This window comes from Eretmochelys imbricata, chromosome 18 (assembly GCF_965152235.1).
Source record: "Eretmochelys imbricata isolate rEreImb1 chromosome 18, rEreImb1.hap1, whole genome shotgun sequence".
Taxonomy (NCBI): Eukaryota; Metazoa; Chordata; order Testudines; family Cheloniidae; genus Eretmochelys; species Eretmochelys imbricata.
This window is the reverse complement of record NC_135589.1, coordinates 20,248,693-20,272,358: the sequence shown is the minus strand read 5'-3', so window position 1 is coordinate 20,272,358 and position 23,666 is coordinate 20,248,693. Positions and strand designations below refer to the sequence as shown.

General features: G+C 42.9%; 1 protein-coding gene across 1 annotated transcript in view; it reads left to right on the top strand.

Annotated features, from left to right (window-relative positions):
• The window catches only part of MEGF6 (multiple EGF like domains 6), a 246,097-nt gene that overhangs the window by 38,717 nt on the left and 183,714 nt on the right, over positions 1-23,666 (top strand). The window contains exon 4 of the mRNA XM_077837239.1: positions 8,816-8,920. Within this exon, the coding sequence (XP_077693365.1) occupies positions 8,816-8,920 (105 nt within the window). The remainder of the gene's footprint in view (positions 1-8,815; positions 8,921-23,666) is intronic.

Sequence of the window (23,666 nt, the reverse complement as noted above, 5' to 3'; positions counted from 1 at the left end):
TTTTTTCCATTGTTTTGTGTAGCCCAGCTGAGAGCCATACTAGTGCTAGACAAAATGAAAACCACTCCTCCTGCCCCCGTGGTGCTCTCCACAATTCCTAGTGTATTTAGGTGCACCCTAAGAAAGCATCAGTCCCAAGCTGTGAAGCAAAAGGAGTGCTCCCATGAGAGGGAAGGATCGGTGTTATATACTTAAAGTTTAACAGCTTGATCACAAAGCCAACAGTAAAGTCTATCAGTATCAGATGTTGCTTTCCTCAGTACCACTCCTGTGTCACCAGGACTCATTTTTGGATTTGAGGAACAATCAAGATATTAAATAGAATAAAATCAAACTGGGTATATAAATCATCACTGAGTTAGAATGTCAAACTATGATATTAGAGAGACAAGGTGGGGGAGGTGATATCTTTTCTTTCCTTAACTGAAGTTGGTCCAATAAAAGTGTTTTTGAGTTACACAGAGCTCTTCTTCAGACCTACCCTGAGGAAGAGCTCTGGGTAGGTCACAAGCTGGTCTCTTGGACCAACTTCTGTTGGTGAAAGAGACCAGCTTGTGACCTACCCAGAGCTCTTCCTCAGGGTAGGTCTGAAGAAGAGCTTTGTGTAGCTCAAAAACACGTTTCTTTCCCTAACTGAAGTTGTTTCTTTCCCTAACTGAAGTTGGTCCAATAAAAGATGTCACCTCCCCCACCTTGTCTCTAATATCCTGGGACCAAAATGGCTACAGCTACACTGCAAACAAACTGTGATATTGTCAGGAATTAGGGGAAGAAAGTGAATGACAATGAGGAACAATTATATTTTCAATCCAAAAGATGAAGGAGAATTCTAACTTTCTAGCACACACAGAACCCGATATATGCCTGCTCTGAGCAAGCTGTAAGGGTAGTGTCTGGAAAGGTGCTTCATATGCTTTGTCCTTAGCTACAGTTGTAGTTAAAGTATATTGAGCACTGGCTCAGCTACAGCCAGGGATGGTGTGATGACAGCAGCAGGTAACTTTCTTAAAGAGAAATATAGACAAGGCTACTCTGTCTCTGTCTCTCTCTCAGCCCAGCCCTGCTTCCACTGAAGTCAGTGGCAAGATTCCTGTTTGCTTCCTTGGGAACAGGTTTCGGTCTGATAAGGATTCACGATATGTTTGCGAGGTGACACTTTTTGCTGGCAGTCCAGCTTCACTCAGTGATTATGCAGGCTGGCAGGCCATGTTAGTCAAAGGAGTCCAGTACAGTCTGAACCAAACCCCAATCTAAGCTGCATTTGGCTTTCATTGAACCGTTAATGTTTGTCAGGGTCACTTGCTTTCTCTGCTAGTTCTAGTAAATTAATGTTTCTGAGCCAATAATTTTTGGATCATCAGCCCTGTCTCTTGTAATTTCAGCTACTTGAATAATTATGGTCTCTGGACTCATAAATTGGATCAATGGGACAGGAGGGCCCCTAAAATGGATGATCATGACAGAATTGGCAGTTGCAGTACATTCCTCTCTGGAATGCATAAGCTGTAATACATCATTTCACACACTCTCTTGCTTTTGCCCTAGTCTTGTCCAGGATGCACTCCTTACTCAAGCAAAAGTCCTACTGGGGTTAAAGACTGAGTGAGAACTGTTGGATCAGGAACTATGTAGAGGTCTGTTTCAGATGCACAAAGCTGCAAACCCTCTCACTCATACAGATATACAGTACAGTGTACAGATACGTGTACACTTCCCCCCCACCTGCCCTGTGTTGTTAATTATCTGGCTTGTGATTGCCCTTGTGAAATGTATTAGTATCTACTTCCGTTATAAAGTTTATTTTTGGACTCTGTTACAGAATTTGTTTAGTCATGCAAGAAGTGGTTATGGGGCAACAGAGAGAAGGAGATCGAAGTTGTAGTAAGACAGGAGAGCCGGAAGGGAAACCCCCCTCCCAAAACCATTGTTATGTCCTGCTCGGGGAAACTAGACATTGACCTGTTGTGATTCTGGTGGTGATCTCTTGGGAGGAGGCGGTCAACCACTGCAGTGATTGACAACATTTTAAGACCCCAGGTACATGATTTTATAGTCCAAATCTTTGTTTGGACTTAAAAGAAAGAGAGAGATGCTGTCTGTTTTCTTATTTTTACACAATTCTGTCCACATTAACTTTATCCTAGTGGGAGGTATTAACTAATTATTTTGTGCGTAGGTAAATCCTAGGAATCCTACATTTAACGGGGAAAGCATCTTCCATATTTAAAAATGTTTCCCCTAACTATGGTGTTAACAATAATTTAGATTATGAAAAAGAAGGGATTTCAAAAACTTGATTGAATGCTCACTGTCTGTGTACATTTTTGCACTTCACTTGGCTAGAACAATGAAACTTGACTGCTCAGTTTTACTTTTTGTTTAGGCTCAGTTTTATTTTCTCATCTGCTAGAATGGTGATGCTGTGACTATCCAGTAGTTTCTGCAGATTATTGTTTTTTAAAAAACCCTCCAAATTCTTGACCATGACTACTTATGGAATAGTTAAGACCCTTAGTGTTATATTGCCCTGTACAAGTCATAGTTCTGGCTGTTTTGCCTAACTGTGGGGAATAACCTCAGCAGTTTAGTTCATCCCCAGAGGACTAATAGAGGCAGTATCAAATCTTCTTTTACTTTTGACTCTGTCCAGTCATATTAACCCATAAGCAAGTAGGTGATATCACTGATGCCATGTTTTCTATCACCCAGCCAGCAAAGCAGCTACGAGTATCTGCATTTCTCTAAACACTCAGTATTTGCTCAATAAACACTAACACTAGCTCTGCTGTTTATGCATTATTTTGAGCAAAGAATTTGCAATGAGAGTTAAACACACTGGGTTTGTCAGTGGAAAGCATCAAGTTTTTGGAATCCAAAAGAAGAAGTTGGAGAAACGACAATTAATTGCATATTTAATCTCTGGTTCTCAGGGACAGAATATCCTGAACTTTGAAAGAGAAGGTTTAATAGTTATTATATAGCAGTCTTCCTGCTGCAATATGCAGGAGTCCATCCGCTCTGATGTAATTGGTCTTTCACGCATCCCACTCGGGGACAGTTTGATGGTTTGGGGGAGTACGATTTTCTTGATTTGTTAACCAGTTATTTTTCAACAACACTTTTCACCCAGAAACTAGCTGGCTGCAGGGGCTGGGAAAGGGAAATGCAGCTTTTCAGTGCTCGGTTTCTGGTTCAAATGATTCCCTAGTTGGTAGTGACCTAAAGTTTTTGCCATCTAATGTCTGATCTATGTGAACTGGTGAAGTCAGTCCAGTTGCCAGTCTATAGGTGTTCACATTGCAGTTAACAATTAGATGATCCCCTACCTTTTGTTTGTTGGCACTTTCAACAGAAAGAGCCAGGGAATGAGCGGTCCATGGAGATGAATATATTCAGTTACACCTTGAAACGTTCCCTCAAGGACAGGGCTAGTTCTGAGAGTAAATAACCGAGGTAATTCACTGGTAGAGGAAATAGCTGTTGTTTATGTTAAAACAAACGAACAAAAATAATGATCGCATATGGATTCATTCAACCAGAAATATGGGGGACAGCTTCCAGAAGTGGACATACGTTCCCAATAATAATAAGAAGAAATGCAAAAGGAAATTAAGATTTTATTGGAAGATGGGAATCAGAAAATGAGACTATATGAAGACTAACCAGAAAAAGCCCCAGTGCCAGACAGGAAACAGGGGAGATACACTCCCTCCTTTCCAGACTCATTGTAACCACTCAATACCTTGTCAGAAGTGTGTAGAGGAAGTGCTGGGAGTCTGCTTGGGAACCATACTGGATACGCTGATCAGACACAGGCTAACGGAGCACCTGAAATGCTAGCATTTCATTATGATGGATTCTCAAAAGGTAGATCACACCTAACAATTCGAATGGCATTTTTTTGGAGGGAAAGCAGCAAAGAGTTGCCAGGAAAAGTAGCTGTGGATACAAATTTACCTCTACTTTAGAAAAGGGTTGATGGAGAATTGTACAAAGAACTAATCAAAAAGTAATAAATGAAACATATTGCACTGCATTTTAAGGTGCATTAAAGAGCTAATGTACTTGTATATAATTATTCCTTATCAGTACTGTGGAGTTAGTCAAATCATCATGAAAACCATCCTTATCTTCATTATTTAAATGGGTCCTCCTTTTTACCAGACTCTGCTACCAAAAAGCTGTAGCATCTTTGCAGTAAAATATAAAATTGCTACTCATAACGAGCAGTTCACCAAATGCAGTAATATTTTCTGTTCATGAATTATCAGCAAATGGCCAGATTTATATAAATGTTTGTTTAAGATTTCCAGCAAAAAGGATTAAGTGAATGTATTTCTGCGTTTGGATTGCTCATGACCCATTTGCTGTGACTACTGCTGAGAGTATTCGCTATTTGTGCTGTGTGATTGGTCACCTAATATGGTATTGTTTCTGCTCTCTAATTGAACGACTCCCCAGATTATGAAAAGCTTTCAGGATGGCTACACAAACAGTTCTGTAGTATGGATACCTATTGGTGGTGGTATACATATACGTATGCTGCATATGTACATTTGCTAGAATAATGAATACCCAAAGCAATAGTCTTGGTGTAAGTAATCTGTAAGGAATCATACTTCTTTGTTGGAAAACTTCAAACCATTACACAAATCTGGCTGTTTGCAGATAATTCACGGAGAGAAAACATTGCTAAAGTTGTTGAACAAATTGTTATGAAGAGTTCATCCAGCTCAAGTAGATTCCAAGACTTTGTGTTACCTACAGCTTTTTAGTGGCAGTGAGGCATTATTAAAACGAGGGCTGACTTTCAAATCTCACCTTTTTTTAGTTTATGTAAAAAAAATTTACATATAATACAGAATTTCAGACCTTGAAAATTCTAGACTGTAGAGATTAACATTTTACCTATTATAAGTCCCAAATCTCAGAGCATCATCTGTTTAAGTATCCGTTGTAGAGTAGTTTCCAGAGTACCTGTGAGGTTACTTATTGTTTAGTTTTCCCCTGGGTTCCAGTTCAACACCTGTTTAATCAATGAAACTGTCTCCCTGAAGATTTGACGGTACACATTTCAAACAGGAACACAGGCTGCCTCTCTCTGCTGAGCTGCACATGTGGCAGCAGAGCAGTGTGATGGAGCCATGAGGTCACTTTGCTCTGAAATTTGGAACTGGACCAGCAATCAGATGGTACATTTTAGAGATGTATAAAATGAGCTCATAATTGAACCGTAAAGCAAAGAATTTGCTATTGAAGGCACAGAGGGAGCAGGAATGTGGGGGTATTTGGAGAAATGTCAGCACTTCCATCGAGGAAGACTGACTGTACAAGGAATGGGACCAAGGATGATATGTTAGAAAAATTCTGGGGCAGCGGGGGCAAAGTTGTGCAGCGTCCTCGCTTCTGTCTCCCTGTTGAGGCTGCAGCTGTTCATTGGGGTTAGCGGGCCAGCCCTATCCCAGGGAGTGGGATGGTGGGCTGGGGGGTGTCTCACTGATGGCTGTCCCAGGGCAGGGATCCGGGTCTGGTTCGCTCCATGCTAAGCTTGTCCCAGGCCACTGCTGTTGCTTTCTGTCAGCTGTTGGGGAGCGGGGAGGCTCTGACAATGCTGTGATTAGGAGTCCCGTTCTGCCCTCCAGTGAACACTGCAGTGCCGGCTGGGGAGGAGCTAGGAAAAGTCGGGGCACCGGGGGGGAGAGGGCAAACCCAAGACCGTGCTACCACCTCTTGGGGAGGTGGGTTCACTACAGTGACAGGAGAGTCACTGACGCACCATTGCAGCTCAGCTGCTGCGTAGCATTTTAAGTGTAGATGGAACCTGTATTATAAAATTTCTGAAGCAGCTGGAAGATAGTGGGGCTGGAATATTCTTTGCAAGCCAAGAAGTGCAATATGTTGTAGTTACCACTGGTGGATGTTTTCATATGGGAAAGTGTGTTTTTCCAATGGCACATGAATAAGAACCAACATGCTGCATCCATTGTGGTCCCCAGGTTCTCTAGCTTGAAAGAGAAGAAAGAGCAACTCTAACTTTTGCCTTAGCAAAGGCGGTGGTTCTTCCCACAGTATCGTACTGTCTGGTTGGGAGAGAAGTCCAGGCGTGCGCACAGTTGCAAGGGTAAAGTTTTCAAAAGCACCTAAATCCCATTTTCAGAAGTAAATGAGGCACTTGGAAACCTAAGTCTTATTGAAAAGTGAAAAGTGAAAATCCTAAGTGTCTCAGTTATTTTTGATAACGGGACGTAGGGTCCTAAGTCATGTGTGGGTTTTTGAAACTGTTAACCCAAGACTGCTCTGTTGGCAGAGCTGTGGTAGCATCTGCTTGACACACTGTAGCAGCAGCCTCAGGGCTCTCAGGTTACCACTCTGTGGTGGCCCTAAAGCCTGGCCCAGTCCTCACAATGGCAAGTGCCATGTAAACAACTTGCTAATGCACATAATTTGCATAGTATAGAAATGAATATGAACATCATAAATCCAATGTCTCGTCTACTTTAAAGTGTAAGATCCTAGGGGCAGGAACCTAGTTTTATTTCTGTTAGCGCCGCGCACACCAAGGTGCTATCTGGAAAACAACAACTCTGCATTGCTATTGTTCCTTTCATTTGACCGTCTCAAAGCATTTATTAAGCCACATACCATTCCAGTGAAGTAGGTCAGAAATAGATGACGATCACTTCACTCGCTGCTGAAATACAGCTACCTCTAGGCTGGAAGGCAGCCGTTCGCACACAGCAACGCAATGGAGGTGTTTAGAAGAGGAAGTGAAGAAGAAAATCATATCCACCTGAAACTGCATGAGGCATTTCGGGGGCAGAGTGTATTTATGCCTGCACTGGGGTTTTGGCCAGGATGCTGAGTTTTTAATAGTGAAGATTCAGCCTGCACTGAATAAGGGTCATGCCGCCACCTCTGCTTGGGAGGAGTTGCAGAATAGCAGTACTTCTGGAGGGCTGTACGTGTCTCTTTCATTTGACCTTAAGCTCCACTGCAGAATGCCCTAAGGCTATTTAGATGTCTGAAATCTGCCACCCTGCTGTTATACACAGAATTCAGGAAGTTTACAAAAGATAGAGAGAGCTACTTGCTGTCATCGACTCTGTGTTCAGTGCAGTGGTTTCTGTTACAGAGCAGATGGACCTCGTCCAGGGAAACAACTGGCTTTTATAAACCCTGGGCCTTCATAAAAATGCCCTTTTGGATTCTCACTATTTTACTGTAATTACGTTGGATGAGCTACAACTTTGAGCAAAAGATGTTTCAGATCAAGCTGATTTTAATGGTCCTTTTAGTAACAAAATGTTGGTTATGTGATTCTGCCATAGGATATGTTTCTTTCTGTGAGCTTGTTCCACAGAATACACTTAGTTCATGTATAGCCAGATCTGGAGAGGTGCTTAGGACTTTGCACTTTCCTAGTATCTTTCATCTAAGTATCTCAAAGCATTTTACAAATGACCTAATGAGCGATGCCTCCCGAAACCTGTGTGAGATGGGTCAGTAGTATTGTCTTCATTTTGCAGATAGAGAAACTAAAGTTCTGAGAGGTGAAGTAACTTGTCCAGTGACAGAGCTAGAAGTAGAACTTCTCTGATTCCAAGCCTCATGCTTTCTACACTAGAGCTTAATTCTCCACAAATGCTGATATGAATCAAATGCACTTGAGAGATGATACTTAAGGGCTTGTTTCTCTCTTTGTGGGCAGCCATCATTTGAAGGGGACTGAAAGGCTTTTAAATTGCAAAGTGACAAGTATAAGGTTTTCTGTTTTCCCCACCACAGTTGTTGAAGTCACTAGCACCTTAGCATAGGGTAAGGAATGCCAGGAATGTAGTTCCTGGCTTCTGCTTTTGGCGTTAGTGATGTCAGTCATTGTTGCAGGAGCAACACAGAACAGAACCCTGGACTCTCATTTTTGGCCGATAGATAAATCAGGGAAATATTGTTAAAAGAATGTATACTTCTAAAATGTTCATTTGTGTTCTGTGATTGGGGATCGTGGATAGGTTAAACACTGATTCATTGAAAGAAAAAAACAACATTTGAGATTTTTCTCATTTATAAGATTCCAGCCTCCCTCCATCCCTGGAATTATTGCTGCTTTCTAGAAATCCTTTGCTAAAGTGGAGCTTGCCGAGCAGAGGAAGAATCAGGGCAGTGCCACCTTCTTCATCCTAATGATCTCACTTTTAACTTAACCCACTTGTAAAAAACTACAGCACATATTCTTTCCTCTCTATCCCCTTGTATTCTACAAGCTAAGTAGGGGTATTCTGGGTCAGTATTTAGATGGGGTACCTCCAAGGAACACCCATTTGTAGGCACTGTAGAAAGTGATGTTGATGATTCAGTTAAGTGGCATTGTTTCTTCTGATTCAGTTAGGAATTAATGCCTCAGATTGGGCATAAGGAAATCACTGGTGCTGGATAAATCACCTTTCAGATGAGGCATAAAATGGAGTCATTAAAGACCCCCTGGTGCTTTGTAAGACTGGAGTTTAAAACCTCAGTACCAGCCCCCCCCCCTCCCTTTTCAGTTTGGGTAAATGCTTTGAATACAAACATGGTCACAAGGTCAGATATTCTCTATCTGCTGTCCTGAATTTCTGGGGACTCTTTCTGTGTGCTATTAAACTGCTGCTCTGATTTAACACAAAGGGGGGGATGCATTTTGGGGCTGGTTGTGTATTGGTTGTATATCTGTTTGCGTTTTTAATGGGCTTTGGGAGCCTTCATGATGAATGGACATTGAAGTTATTTTAATGTATGTACAATTATGATCTCATGTTGTTCCTTCTTCCCTCCCCTTCAGCTGTCTGCAATTATGGAGTTTGTTTCAATGGAGGAAACTGCATGGAAGGATCTTCTCAGCTCTGTCGCTGCCCTTCTGGTTTCCAGGGACCCCGCTGTCAGTATGGTGAGTAGCCTTTCCAGCCCCTTACCTTAAACCTTCCTCCTGCGAATTCTTAATTTAAAGCCGAAGGAGCAGGAGACGAAGGTTGTTTTCCCTGATGTTTGCTTCCTGACCCCAGCATCCTTTATCTTTGCAAGCTGCAGTTTTATCGCATATCTCCATTAATTTGCTCTACACATATTCTGGCTCCTGTTTGTTATGTTTTAAGAATGGGATGTTCGGGAAGGAAGTGCTTGTCATGACTTGCTGGGAATACAGCCCTATCTCTCCATAATATACAATGGCCTTTATTCCTGGCCACCACCAGCAGAAGTGGTTTGTTGGAATCAAAGAAGGAAGCTGATTAAAGTTGGGTTGAACAAAGCAAACCCTGGGGTCGTTTCCTGTGAACTGAACCTTTAGCCATTGGACAAATCCAGAGTGAGCCCAGCAGTAGACCGTCGCCATTGGAAAGGGGCAGCAATGGTTGAGCTGTTTCTAGCAAGGGTTTCAAGACATGTTTTCACATGTAGATGTTTAAACATTGACTGAGTCTGCATCCAAAAGGACTAGATAGAGCTGTTATGTCTTCTGTCAGGTCTTACTGGTTTTGAACTGTTAAACTTTGTGTAATTAGCACCTAACACAATACACACACACTCTTTTGTGAGGGTTATTGAACTTCTTGTGTTATGCAATTCAGAATCTTCTTGTTGGCTGATATGCTATTTGGTAGCAAGCTGCTGCTGGAGAGCAGGCCAAAAACTCCGAGCACTACTCTATACCTAATTTATACAAAACAAATGCGTAAGAACAATGTACGTTGTATTATTCCTTGGGGATCTTGGGAATGTCTACCCATAACGTTCAATCAATCAATCAACACATTTATTTGGTTGGCAGTCTGGAAAATGCGCCATGATATAACGATTGATCATAGTGCATTGCAAACCTTTAACAACAAGTTAAAAACCAATAATAAGTACATTTTTTTCACAATGCATAATTAATTGTGCAATCTGTGGCCAAGATCTTAGTAGTAGTCAAAATGGGATTGGCCATTCATATGAATAATGAGATAGGAATAAGAAAAGGAGTACTTGTGGCACCTTAGAGACTAACCAATTTATTTGAGCATGAGCTTTCGTGAGCTACAGCTCACTTCATCGGCTGCATACTGTGGAAACTGCAGAAGACATTATATACACAAAGACCATGAAACAATACCTCCTCCCACCCCACTCTCCTGCTGGTAATAGCTTATCTAAAGTGATCATCAAGTTGGGCCATTTCCAGCACAAATCCAGGTTTTCTCACCCTCTGCCCCCCCCCCCCCCACAAACTCACTCTCCTGCTGGTAATAGCCCATCCAAAGTGACCACTCTCTTTAAAATGTGTATGATAATCAAGGTGGGCCATTTCCAGCACAAATCCAGGTTTTCTCAGCACTCCCACACCCCTCCAAAAACCACACACACAAACTCCTCCTCCTTCCTGATTCATAGGAATAGAAACTTTTGTGTGTCAGTGTAGAAGCCAATCATAATTTGATAGGAAGAAGTTTCCTCTATGGGCAGGTTATTTGATAATTGCCCAGCAATGGTTTTGTGCATCTTCCTCTGAAGTATTTGGCATAGATCACTGTCTGAGAGTACTGTAGTAGAAAGCTGGGACTCAGGGCATATCTCCGATTGCAGCTTGTACAGAAATACACGAGCTAGCTTTAATCCAGCAGTGAAGTCATGATAGCACAGGCGTTAGTGCAGGTTAGCTGCTTGAGTAATTACCCAGAGTTCTAGGCGGGCTTGTACAGCCTGCACTGAAGTCTGTGCTACAATGACTTTGCTGCTGTTCATTCCCTAAAGCTAGTTTGGGTATGTCTACACGAGCTGCAGTTACGCCCTGGGGTTCCAGTGTGGACGTACTCTAAGTGAAGGAGTTCTGCTATATTTTTCTTTCTTTGGTGAATTTAAGGAAGGTGGAAAATTCAAGTAAGTATTATTTCCTTTCTGGTTTAGAACTATTGGGTGGGGGGAAGAGTTTGGTCTCTCTACCCCAGATTGTTGATTAGCCATGGTAAAGGGTTGGTCTTATCCCAGTAAGAAGGGCTGGACATGGGGGAAGATCTGGGGTTGAGAGGAAACAGCAGTTTCCGCACAGCATAAAGCTTACACTTCAGCCTTTGTGGCCAGAATGCATAGAAGAGGACTGGGGAAACGGGGCAGTTTGCTACATTCCTAAATTGTTGTACTAGTTCTGCGGCAGCAGAATAAACGAGCATCTTAATGCTGCACTTCGAAGAGGGAAAGGTGACAAGTTCCCACCATTCTGATGCACCAGAAAGCACCTAATTACCTGGTATGGTGGCCAGCGAGGTTTCAGCTGCTGAGTCAGCATGTTAGAGCTGATTTTTCATGCCACATCTATTGTAAGGAACTTTAATTATTGTTACAGGTATCAATTAAGAAGTGCTTAAAAGGCTTTAAATCTCATTCAGATAATCCTGTTAAAGAAAAAAACCTTGGTTCCCTCATTCAGAAATGCAATTGCAGGTTAATCAAGAAACTCTTTGCTGCTGTAAAAGGGTTTGTTGTCAATGTTAGATTGTGTTTTCAGTTGGCTCTGTATCCATCCTGCACAGTCAGGAGGAGTGGGAGTGTTTTTCCACCAGAGAATCTGAGCCTTCCTTTGGGCTTGACTGGACTGTGGAACAGCCAGTGCACACTGAGTTGGCATGTGTTCCTTTATCTGGTGGCCACCCAATTTGCCTGGTGTAAAATACCCGGGTACGGAGGGAGCCAATTTCCCCGGTAATTGAAATAGGAATTTCTGCAAAGGCCCAGGTGTGCTAGCAGCGACCCTTTGCCGCTGCTATTTTGCTGAAGGGCATTCCGGCTTGAACTATTTTCCGAATTGGAGGCTTCATTTGGAAACACATGGTCTCTTGAGCCCGGAGCCCCGTGTTCTGTTTGCTGATGGAGTGTCTGCGGAGTCCGCAGCAAGCTTAGGGTGGTGCTGCTGCTGGAATACTGCGCCCAGCACAACTACATCCTCCTGTGTTTCATCACGTGCATGGCAATGCTGGAAGCTGACTGCACAGCCTACCCCTTCGGCGGAGAAAGCAAAGCAGCAAGATGCTGGCTGCCTATGCTCTGGTGGAAGAGAACAGAACCACTCCAACTTCTTTGTGACTTTTCTGAGGAGCTGATTTTTAACAGTACTGTACAGAAGGATCAAAGGCATTGGCACAATACAAAGTGGGGAAACTGTCTGTGGAAATGCACCAACAGAAGTTGAACCAACTAGGAAACCTGTGTGAATCAAGCCTTTTAAAAACAACGGCGTGAAAGGTGCCATATCGACAGCCTGCTGAGCAGGGGTGAAATTTTGGCCCCACTGACGTCAAGAGCAAAACTCCCAGTGACTTCCGTGCAGGCAGAGTTTCATCCCTGGGTTCTTCATTGCTCTGCAGCCTAGGTTTAGCACAGCCAGCAGTGGTGCAAACCTCCCTCGTGCTGTTCCGCCCTATTCTGACTGTATTACCGCACGATAAAAACTCAGTCTGTGCCTCGGGAAATCTGTAAGGATCCTGTTGAGACTGTGCCAGGAGAGTACCGATTACACTGGTACCTCGTGACGCAGACACTCCTGTTAGGCGGTAGACTGCGTCCACTAGCTAATTTCACTTAGTCCTTTAAAATGGCAGAGGCTCACGTTCACTACAGAATAAAGGTTCTGTCTCCCATTACCCATTCATCTTAGACAGCCAGTCCTTGGTTTTAAATCTCCCCCCTCTCCCCTGCCCCCATTGATCTTCTTGAAGCAGTTGAAGAGTTTCGGTTACCCAGACCCTTTTAGCCCTGACTCTGCATTCACATGACTTAGGGCTGATGGAGAGCCTATGGCAAGCCTCTCTGCACCATACATTGCATGCCCTGAATGAAGCTTTGAGATTACATCTCTCACTTGAAGATAAGCACGGGTAGTGTAAGTTGAAGGGGCAAAGGTATCAAGTTTTGCCCAAAGATGCCAGAATTTCTAGTCCGAACATGACATCTTTTCATCTGTTTTGTCAATCATCACAGCTGAAAGTTCATTTTAATAATGAGCTGCATGCCAACTGGAAATCTCATGAAGTATATTTAAACATACAGTATGACTCTGCACATAGTTCAGTGCAAAAGCTTGAACTGTTGTTGAAGCCAAACTTGGCTTCAGTTGACTAGCAAGGCAAAAGGGAGCTGAGATCCAGAGTCCAACAGCCTAGCATTGCTTTCTAACCTCACCTAATGGTATGTCTAGGAACCATTCAAAACAAAAGCGAGGCTAAGTTTTGTGGGTGAAGTAACACTCCAGAGCATATGGATTTTGTGAGGTACCGGATTTCTGTTGTGTGTGTCTTCTCTACAAGAGACATGTACAGTGCACTGATCTATAGTGACGGAGATCACACATTGACCTCTGGTCTCCTGCATGGCAGAGCAGGGCATTAACCACTAGCACTATGCTGCACTGATCGCACAAGAACACATTCTGCCACCTATGAGCTTAAATTGGACTACCGCCCTGAAGAGGAATAGTATTCAGCTAGAGTAAGGGCGGCAGATTTTGACCCACACTGAGGCATGAAATCACTGCTCTAGAGTGTCCCATACTTTGCATCTTGTTTTTCTGTGCAGGGGAGAGGATTTGTTTCCCACGCCAGTTCTTATGTGTCACCAGTGCACTTTCACTGCAAAGCCACAGGAAGGCAAATGTTAGAGTGGTGCATGACATCACCCCCAGATTCATCGTCCTTCTATCGAACACATTTTCAAAGAAATCATCAGGCAGTAGTGACAGATGAAAGCACACAGGGTGGCCTATCCTGTTGTAATTTTTTTTCTTTCTTTTTCTTAAAGTCCTCCTATCATCGAGAGACGCTTCATTCCATGGGCCGTTAGCAACATGATGCTGGTAATTTAACATCTGGTCTTATGTGCTGTTTTGAACATAATCCTGCAGGGGGCTGTCATATGTTTCATAGCCTGGATAGAGTACAGGAAGTTTCTTGCACCATGTTTTTTATTTCGTGTTGCACTGAGGCAGATGTGGAAAAAAATTTATAGCCACTCCAAATTCTGCTGACAAAGCTGGTACCGAACTTGATTATCACAGCGTCTCCCTTCCTGTATCTGCCAGCAGGAAACTCAGCAGTCCAGTTTTAACCTGTTGATCACTTAACATTCCAGGGCAGGGTCAAGATTAAATGTTAAATCCAAATTTTAGTGTAAGAAGGAAAAGGGTTTGGTGCACTAATCATTTACAATCTACATTACTGTTTTTGTTTTTGAAGCAAACATATATTTCCAAAATACCCAACAGTTAATTTTTTTATAATATAGCCCCAGGGAATAATCTGTGCATGCAGTTTTTCTTCAACATCTACCATCCCAATCCACTTGTTAACATTTGTGTTTATCTCTCATTCTCTACACAAGGAGGGATCAGAAGAGAGCTAATTCACAGGTGATGTACTCACGACAGACTGCTTGGGTATGTGTGTGTGAAAGAGAGATTAGTTTCCTTTGGAAGTAAACATTCCTTAAAGAGTCATTTGCAAATTTTTTCATATCTTCCCTCACACAAAATAATAAAATAAACACAGGGAGCTTTCCCATATAGAACCTGGGAACTATCAAGTATTGCCACATTTGTAAACGTTTAACAAATCCCTAAATTATAATTGATTGCAGCTTTAAAAATAAACGGCATATTTTCTGGTACCCCAAAAAAGGGGGAAATGATTGGTTTATTTTGGAGAGAAAGAAAATACATCTGTAAATTCCACTAATGTACCCCCCTTGAAGAAAGGGCCTGAAGTCAGTGCTTTAGGCTTTAAAAGGTCAAACTTTGTAGTGCTGGAGATTAGCCTTTATTTTCCTTCTCTGTAAAGCTTTTGCAGAAACAGCATGAGATAGAAAGGGAAGGACAATAGTAGCTTGTGTTAGTGGCACACTCAACACCGTGTGCCTTATTCAGACACTTCCGTGGGGCTGGTCAGGGAAGAAACAAGGACCTTTATAAAGGAGGAGGAACAGAATGGAACAATCGAACCATAAATCACTTGTTACCATCCCAGTTAGACCAGTTTAGTTCTAGTTTTCCCATGATTGTAACAGATTTGCAGGCAAGCAGAAGCATCTGTTGGAAAGGGGCACTTCCCACCCAAATAATGAGCGGCCATTAGTGAGTGGGAATAGAAATTATGATCACCCATTAAAAGCTAGTGCTGGGTCAACCTCCAAAGGGCCAGTTTGGACAAAGCACCCTTTATAAAAATGCTTCTCCCAAGTCTCTGAGCTGCTAAGGAGTGCAAAATTAGGTAGGAAATCTTGCAGAAACAGGCCAGTTTGACAAGATCTCCTGTCCAGCTCTCAGTCAGGTTGAGTCTTTCTGGTGGCGGTTCAGGATTTGTTTCTGGACAGAATCAGAAAGCAAAGAGGCAACCACAGAAAAGCAAAAAATTAAACGGAAAAATGTTACCCAAGCTTTTCTGTTGAACCTTACAAATGGTTTGCTTCAGATTGTGCTTTGTATGGCGATTCAGAGAATTCACTCGTCTGTAATTATGATGATAAATTTTAAGGTTTCAGAGTAGCAGCCGTGTTAGTCTGTATTCGCAAAAAGAAAAGGAGTATTTGTGTCTCTAAGGTGCCACAAGTACTCCTTAAATTTTAAAAAACTCTCCAAAATGCAAAATACTGTGAGTCATCTCATTGGCTGGTGTATAGCTTCATTGATGTCCACCGAGGGAGGCTGAGTTATACCAGCAGAGGAAGTGGCCCAGAATGTGCAAAAGGCAAAGGGCAGCATCCCCAAAGCTATCCTTCACTGAAATTAGAGAGCGAGAGAACCTGTTACTATGGAATAAGCTAATTAAAGAAAAGTGGAGAGGAGAATGTGGAGTATGGTAGGTAAATCATTCTTCATGGCTCTTAATCTCAGTCTATAAAACATTAATTTTTAATATCCTTTTTAAAACTGCAGAACCCAATTGAATTGAGTGGATTGTTTGTTTTTTGTTTGCTTCCTCAAATTATTTTAATACCCAAGTGAAGCGTGTCTCAAAGCGCATGGCAGGAGCAACCTCCTCACGTCCCATTCTTCCAAGATAGCTGTGCACTTGTTTGTTAGTCCTATGGTTCATAAACTTTCCAAAGGCACAATCATCCTGCTCCTTACAGGGAATCCATCCAGACATGAATGTCTGCTCACTTCAAGGGTTAGAAGGAAGTGGCAGGACTTTTGAAAGCTCAGACCTAAACAGGAAATGCTGCATTGTTTATGACTTCTATTGTTTCCCTGTTCTTATGTTAAAGTAGCGGAAAATATAAGGTAACCAATGCTGAATTTGGATCATGAGTGAATTCTAAGAAAAGGACGAGAGGGTGAACCTGTGAAATTCCAAGACCCTGGAGGAGTTTGCCAATAAATAGTAACAACATAGGTCTCAATAGTGCAAGGTGACAAGTGTTTCCTGACAGATACTGAGCTCCCTCAGTTTTGTTGGGAAGTTAAGGATCCTCAGTACCTCATCGAATCAGGCCCATAGTGTTATGTTAACATCAAAGGATTCTGCGGTTCAAGTGGGATAAGGACCCAAAAGAAACTATTTTGGGCTGGAAATCTCCTGAGAACTGACTCTCATGAACTTTTCAGTGACGGGGACAGACAAGAAGATAAACTGCTTTTCACAGCATATTTCCATTTCGGAGCCAAAATCAGGAAGCACAAAGAAAGGCACACAGACGTTCTTGTTTTAGGTTACGTAGGTTTATTGCGTGAAGGGAAAAAGCACTACAAGCATGAAGTAAGGTTAACCCCAGACAGGCAGGCACTGTATGAAGCCAGGTTGATTGACTGACTGTTTTAAAGTTACTTCAATTTTATCAACTATTAAAAAGAGTTAAAGCTTGATTCACATTTTAAGTAAAGTTTCGCCCTTGATTTTACTTTATCAACTGGCTCTTCTGTCTCAAATGGTGCTCAAGTGTTCTACTCTAAGGGTATGTTTACACTGCGAAATTAGGTCAAATTTATAGAAGTCGATTTTTTAGGAAGCGATTTTATACAGTTGATTGTGTGTGTCCCCACTAAGCGCATTAAGTCGGTGGAGTGCATCCACAGTACAGTGGCTAGCGTCAACTTTCGGAGCGTTGCACTGTGGGTAGTTATCCCACAGTTCCTGCAGTCTCGGCCGGCCATTGGAATTCTGCATTAAGCTCCCAATGCCTGATGGGGCAAAAACATTGTCGCGGGTGGTTTTGGGTACATGTCGTCAGTCGCCCCTCCCTCCATGAAAGCAACGGCAGACAATTGTTTCGCGCCTTTTTTCCGTGCGGATGCCATACTGCTTTCAGCAGACGGTGCAGTAGGACTGCTCACCGTCGTCATTGAACCACCGCTTCCGCTGCCACTCTGCTCTCATGAATCCACCTCGCAGGTCCTCTCGTTGTTCTCTATAAATATCTATTCTCGTGACATCCATCATCAGCCACTGCTTCCGCTGCAACCCTGGTCTCCTGCAGACGCCGTACCACGGCAAGCCTGGAGCCCGCTCAGATCACTGCGGCAGTTATGAGCATTGTAAACACCTCGTGCATTATCCTGCAGTATGTACAGAACCAGAACCTGCAAAAGCGGGCGAGGAGGCGACAGCAGCGTGGTGACGAGAGTGATGAGGACATGGACACAGACTTCTCTCAAAGTACTGGCAATTTGGACATCCTGGTGGCAATGGGGCAGGCTCATGCCGTGGATCGCCGATTCTGGGCCCGGGAGACAAGCACAGACTGGTGGGACTGCATAGTTTTGCAGGTCTGGGATGATTGACCAGTATGGGATGTTGACCACTTTGCTGTGGTCAGCACCTCCATGAAAGCCACAAGCAATCTCATGTCAAAGCTACGATGCGTGGCGAGATCAACGTCACGCTCCTTTTGCCTGTGTAGTTTAAGGAATAACTCCACTGCCACTCGTGACGTGTTAATCAGAGCGAGCAGCATACTGGTCAACAGTGCAGGATCCGTTCCTGCAGACCGAAGAGGCAGAGCGTGCAGTACACAAACCATTGAAAGATGGTGTCAAATGCAGATGGGCACACAGGGATTGCTGGGATGCGAAGCATTGCATCCCGGGGCACTGGGACAGGACCCAGAATGCCTTGCGACCCCCTCCGCCTTCCCACAACTCGTAGCAGCAGAAGAGGAAGAGGTGCTCTGTGGTACAGCTGCACCACTCCGAATACTGCTGTAAGTGTGAGCACGCTATTGCGCAGGCAGCTGACAGCGTGCACGCACAACAGCAGTTTCCCTTCAGCGCACTCTGCAACTGCCAGCGCTGTAACTGGGCCAGTATAGACATACATACCCTGCATCCCAAGCTTTGGTCCTGGCTTGTTCTAATTATCTGAATTTTAGAGATTGGTAATTTTAGGTCATTCCTTGGATTTGGCAGTCCTAATATTTGGATAATATTCAGATCCCAGAGTCTGAGCATCACCTGTTTGGAATCATATTCTCTTGCACCTTCCCCCAGCATTCCTGGATTCCCCCTGCTTCACATCAGAATTTTCCTCTCCCTTCCCTTGCTTCAAGATGCCCTAGAATATCTTAAAGATACTTTGCCTTCCCCCCCTCTTCTAGGGATCTGCAGGATGCTCCCCATTTCCATATTTCGGGGGTCTCAGAGCCCATTTGGACAACTGCCACTCCTGAAAATGGTACGATTTGGATCACTCATCTTTAGAAGTAGGATCTATTAATCTCTCTCCTCCTTCTGCTTTTTGGTTCATATAGATTTCTGCAGAGCTGCCCGCATGAAAAGTTTAACTCCATTTGCTACATGCAGTTAGAATGGCACCTGCTCTGGGATTGTCATGTGATAAATGGAGCTCATCTGTAGTGAAGGTAATCCCCGTTTAAAGAAAAAAAGACGGGAACTGTGGGTGTCCTATTCTGAGTCAGCTGATTTGGGTTCAGGCTCTGAATGGAGGGCAGAGCACACAGAGAGGATCTTAGATCTTAGAGGATCTTAGAGATCACACCGGTACTCACTGTGTTTCAAAAGGAAACAGTTTACTAACCCCAGTCAAGTGCCCGCTTCTTTTGTTTATCTCTCAATGCAGACAGTGGCTGGCGAGTTTTGAATCTTCCTGTTTTATTAGGGGCAGGTGAACTAACTGATTTACTATCCTAAAAACTATGGTGGTGAGGCTGGAGAACAAAAGAAGGAGTGAAACTAGATACTTCTTTGCTTCCTCAGAGCACTGAGTATGGTAGGAGTGGAACTGTATGAATCACTGAGTTTTAGTGTGTTGGCAATTCCAAAAAATTGAAAGTAAAATTATTTCAGGTTGACCAAAAACAATTTTTTTTTTAAATTTTTGGTTAATTGAAAATTGGGGGGCAGAAATTGCTTTGGGTGGAATGACATTTTCATTGTACCAAAAATGAAAGGGTGCATTTTGATTTCACAAGCCTTTTTTTTTTCTTTTAAAATTTAGTAAAAAAATAAAACTAAAAGTAATTTCAAAACAAAAAGTTTTTTCAAACTGCAAAGTCAAAATGTTTTGTTTTGAAAATGTCAAAAGAAATGTTTAGACTTCTTTGGAATTTTTAAAGTTTTTTGACTGAAGTAATCACTGAATTCGACACAAACTGGTGAAATGTTTCAGTCAACCCGTATCTGCATATTTTGCTTAGAAAAGTTAATGTAGCAAAATTTCACCTAGCTCTAGTTAGGAAGATTGTTGTGGGGTGGGATGGGGTGGGAGTGGGAGTGGAACAGTGAGCATAGGTTTCATGTTCCTGTAATATTTTAGTGGTGATAAAATATCATCCACTTAATGGGTGCTAAATACATCTTGCTGAGTTGCTTTTTCTCTCCTTATCTGACAATTGGCTAATTTTGTGTCTGTTAAGTGAATGAACAGGGATAGTTTGTGCTCGCATAACCCAACAATCATCAGGCTTTGTCACATATTGATGTAGGTTTCCTAGTCTGCAAACAGATGACACAAGTGAAGCATTTTGTGTTAGCTACAGATGAAGAAAATGATATATAGACAAAGTAGATTTGAGACTTTGTATTTATTTTGCCAGAGCATTTTCATGCAACTTTTCCCAGTTCCCAAACTCTCCTTTTAAATTCTGTTTCCAGCCAGCCCCAGCTTTGAAAAATATTATTGCCCTAGGTACAGCTCTTGATTCCTGAAAGGCGCAATTTTTTTTTTTAAATAAACATCAATGGCAAATATTGCTTTAGTGGTTTGCTCTCAGCAAATAGATGCTTCTCAGATTGGTGTCTCCAATTTGTGATGCCTTTTCATTACTCCTAATGCTTTCCCAAAGCCAGAATCCTTAATTGGTTCTATTGGCTGCCAGAGAAAACAAGCAGACCAGCGCTAATTAAAAATGCTGGAAGATCCATTTGCAAAGTCAACCTGCCATTCTGCTTTATTTCTAATCCCTGTGTCCTAAAGTCAAAAGGATTGGATTGACATCTGTAAATGCCTTTCCTTGTCACTTGTGAAGAAGTCTTGTCTTGTGTCTCATTTCCACAAGATTGAATTTTCATTCTTTCTAGTGGTCTACACACACAGTTGCACTGGTTTAACTGAAGGTGTGATGTTAAACTACTTTAACTAAACTGATGCTAAATAGTATGCTACATTTCAGGGGCAAGCTAAAGCAATGTCTGCCAGGGTTAAACCAGTGTATGAGTTTCTGCTCATAACATTGCACTGGTTTAAATGAACCTGTTCAACGTATCTCTAGTTAAACTTGTGTGAGTTCTCTGCGTAATCTCAGTCTCTCCAACTGCCTTAAAAGGAGTCTCTGTGGAATTAACTAGGCCTAGTCTACACTTAAAATTTACACCGGCCTAGACGTAGTGGTAAGGGGTGTGATTTTTGGTTTTGTTTTTTGGGTGTGTAGTGACATAACTATGCCACTACAAGCTGTAGTGTGGACATGCTAACATCGACATAAAAGTGCTTTTTCCAGCATAGTTGATGTCTCTTGAAGAACTGGTGTAAACCATGTCAGTTCATACCCAGAGTGCTCCTGTTCCTGAGTGGAATATAAGCCATTGTTTATCAAGTCAAAAGTAACGTACAACTCCGACATATAGATATATTGGGCTAAAAGGATGAACGTAATCCATTGACTGGAAGGCTTTGGGTTTTTTAAGTGTAATATTTAGCTATTGGCAGATAAAACAAGGCAGGTGATTCCAGTGGATAGATTACTTTGATTCTAGGAACCTCAGTCCAGTGCCAATCACAACACCATCTGCATGTGGTCAAAGCTTGTCTTCCAGTTTCCCCTTACAAAATGGCAGTGCTGCCTACACTTAATATTTGACATCTAGCCTTTAATGTATACTTGTATCTGTGGAAGGAATGGATAATAATACAGCCCTCAGTATTTCCTCAGAATTTCTGAGTGCCTGGTTTAAAGATGCTTCAGCAATACAATGATTATTTCCTATAGTGACACTCTACAGTGGTTGAAGAAGGGCAGCCATCTGGCTATAGTATTCTAGTGGATGGAGTGCTCAGGGCTGGATCATTCATACATGTAGGCTTAGAATTAAGTTCTGTTGGCTGGAACATGGATGATCTTTTGGTTAAGGTATGGGACTGGAGAGAGGAGTGGTCAGAAGACTTGCGTTAGAATCATAGAATATCAGGGTTGGAAGGGACCTCAGGAGGTCATCTAGTCCAACCCCCTGCTCAAAGCAGGACCGATCCCCAATTAAATCATCCCAGCCAGGGCTTTGTCAAGCCTGACCTTAAAAACTTCTAAGGAAGGAGATTCCACCACCTCCCTAGGTAACGCATTCCAGTGTTTCACCACCCTCCTAATGAAAAAGTTTTTCCTAATATCCAGCCTAAATCTCCCCCACTGCAACTTGAGACCATTATTCCTTGTTCTGTCATCTGCTACCACTGAGAACAGTCTAGATCCATCCTCTTTGGAACCCCCTTTCAGGTAGTTGAAAGCAGCTATCAAATCCTCCCTCATTCTTCTCTTCCGTAGACTAAACATCCCCAGTTCCCTCAGCCTCTCCTCATAAGTCATGTGTTCCAGTCCCCTAATCATTTTTGTTGCCCTCTGCTGGACTCTTTCCAATTTTTCCACATCCTTCTTGTAGTGTGGGGCCCAAAACTGGACACAGTACTCCAGATGAGGCCTCACCAATGTTGAATAGAGGGGAACAATCACGTCCCTCGATCTGCTGGCAATGCCCCTACTTATACATCCCAAAATGCCATTGGCCTTCTTGACAACAAGGGCACACTGTTGACTCATACTCAGTTTCTCGTCCACTGTAACCCCAAGTCCTTTTCTGCAGAACTGCTGCCGAGCCATTTGGTCCCTAGTCTGTACCGGTGCATGGGATTCTTCCGTCCTAAGTGCAGGACTCTGCACTTGTCCTTGTTGAACCTCATCAGATTTCTTTTGGCCCAATCCTCCAATTTGTCGAGGGCCCTCTGTATCCTATCCCTAACCTCCAGCGTATTTACCTCTCCTCTCAGTTTAGTGTCATCTGCAAACTTGCTGAGGGTGCAATCCACACCATCCTCCAGATCATTTATGAAGATATTGAACAAAACCGGCCCCAGGACCGACCCTTGGGGCACTCCACTTGATACCGGCTGCCAACTAGACATGGAGCCATTGATCACTACCCATTGAGCCCGACAATCTAGCCAACTTTCTACCCACCTTATAGTGCATTCATCCAGCCCATACTTTTTTAACTTGCTGGCAAGAATACTGTGGGAGACAGTGTCAAAAGCTTTTCTAAAGTCAAGGAACAACATGTCCACTGCTTTCCCTTCATCCACAGAGCCAGTTATCTCATCATAGAAGGCAATTAGATTAGTCAGGCATGACTTGCCCTTGGTGAATCCATGCTGACTGTTCCTGATCACTTTCCTCTCCTCTAAGTGCTTCAGAATTGATTCCATGATTTTTCCGGGGACTGAGGTGAGGCTGACTGGCCTGTAGTTCCCAGGATCCTCCTTCTTCCCTTTTTAAAAGATGGGCTGTACATTAGCCTTTTTCCAGTCGTCCGGGACTTCCCCCGATCGCTGTGAGTATTCTAAGATAATGGCCAGTGGCTCTGCAATCACATCTGCCAACTTCTTTAGCACTCTCGGATGCAATGCATCCGGCCCCATGGACTTGTGCATGTCCAGCTTTTCTAAATAGTCCCGAACCACTTCTTTCTCCACAGAGGCTGGTCACCTCCTCCCCATGCTGTGCTGCCCAGTGCAGTAATCTGGGAGCTGACCTTGTTCGTGAAGACAGAGGCAAAAAAAGCATTGAGTACATTAGCTTTTTCCACATCCTCTGTCACTAGGTTGCCTCCCTCATTCAGTAAGGGGCCCACACTTTCCTTGACTTTCTTCTTGTTGCTAACATACTTGAAGAAACCCTTCTTGTTACTCTTAACATCTCTTGCTAGCTGCAACTCCAGGTGTGATTTGGCCTTCCTGATTTCACGCCTGCATGCCCGAGCAATATTTTTATACTCATCCCTGGTCATTTGTCCAATCTTCCACTTCTTGTAAGCTGCTTTTTTGTATTTAAGATCAGCAAGGATTTCACTGTTAAGCCAAGCTGGTCGCCTGCCATATTTACTATTCTTTCTACACATCGGGATGGTTTGTCCCTGTAACCTCAATAAGGATTCTTTAAAATACAGCTAGCTCTCC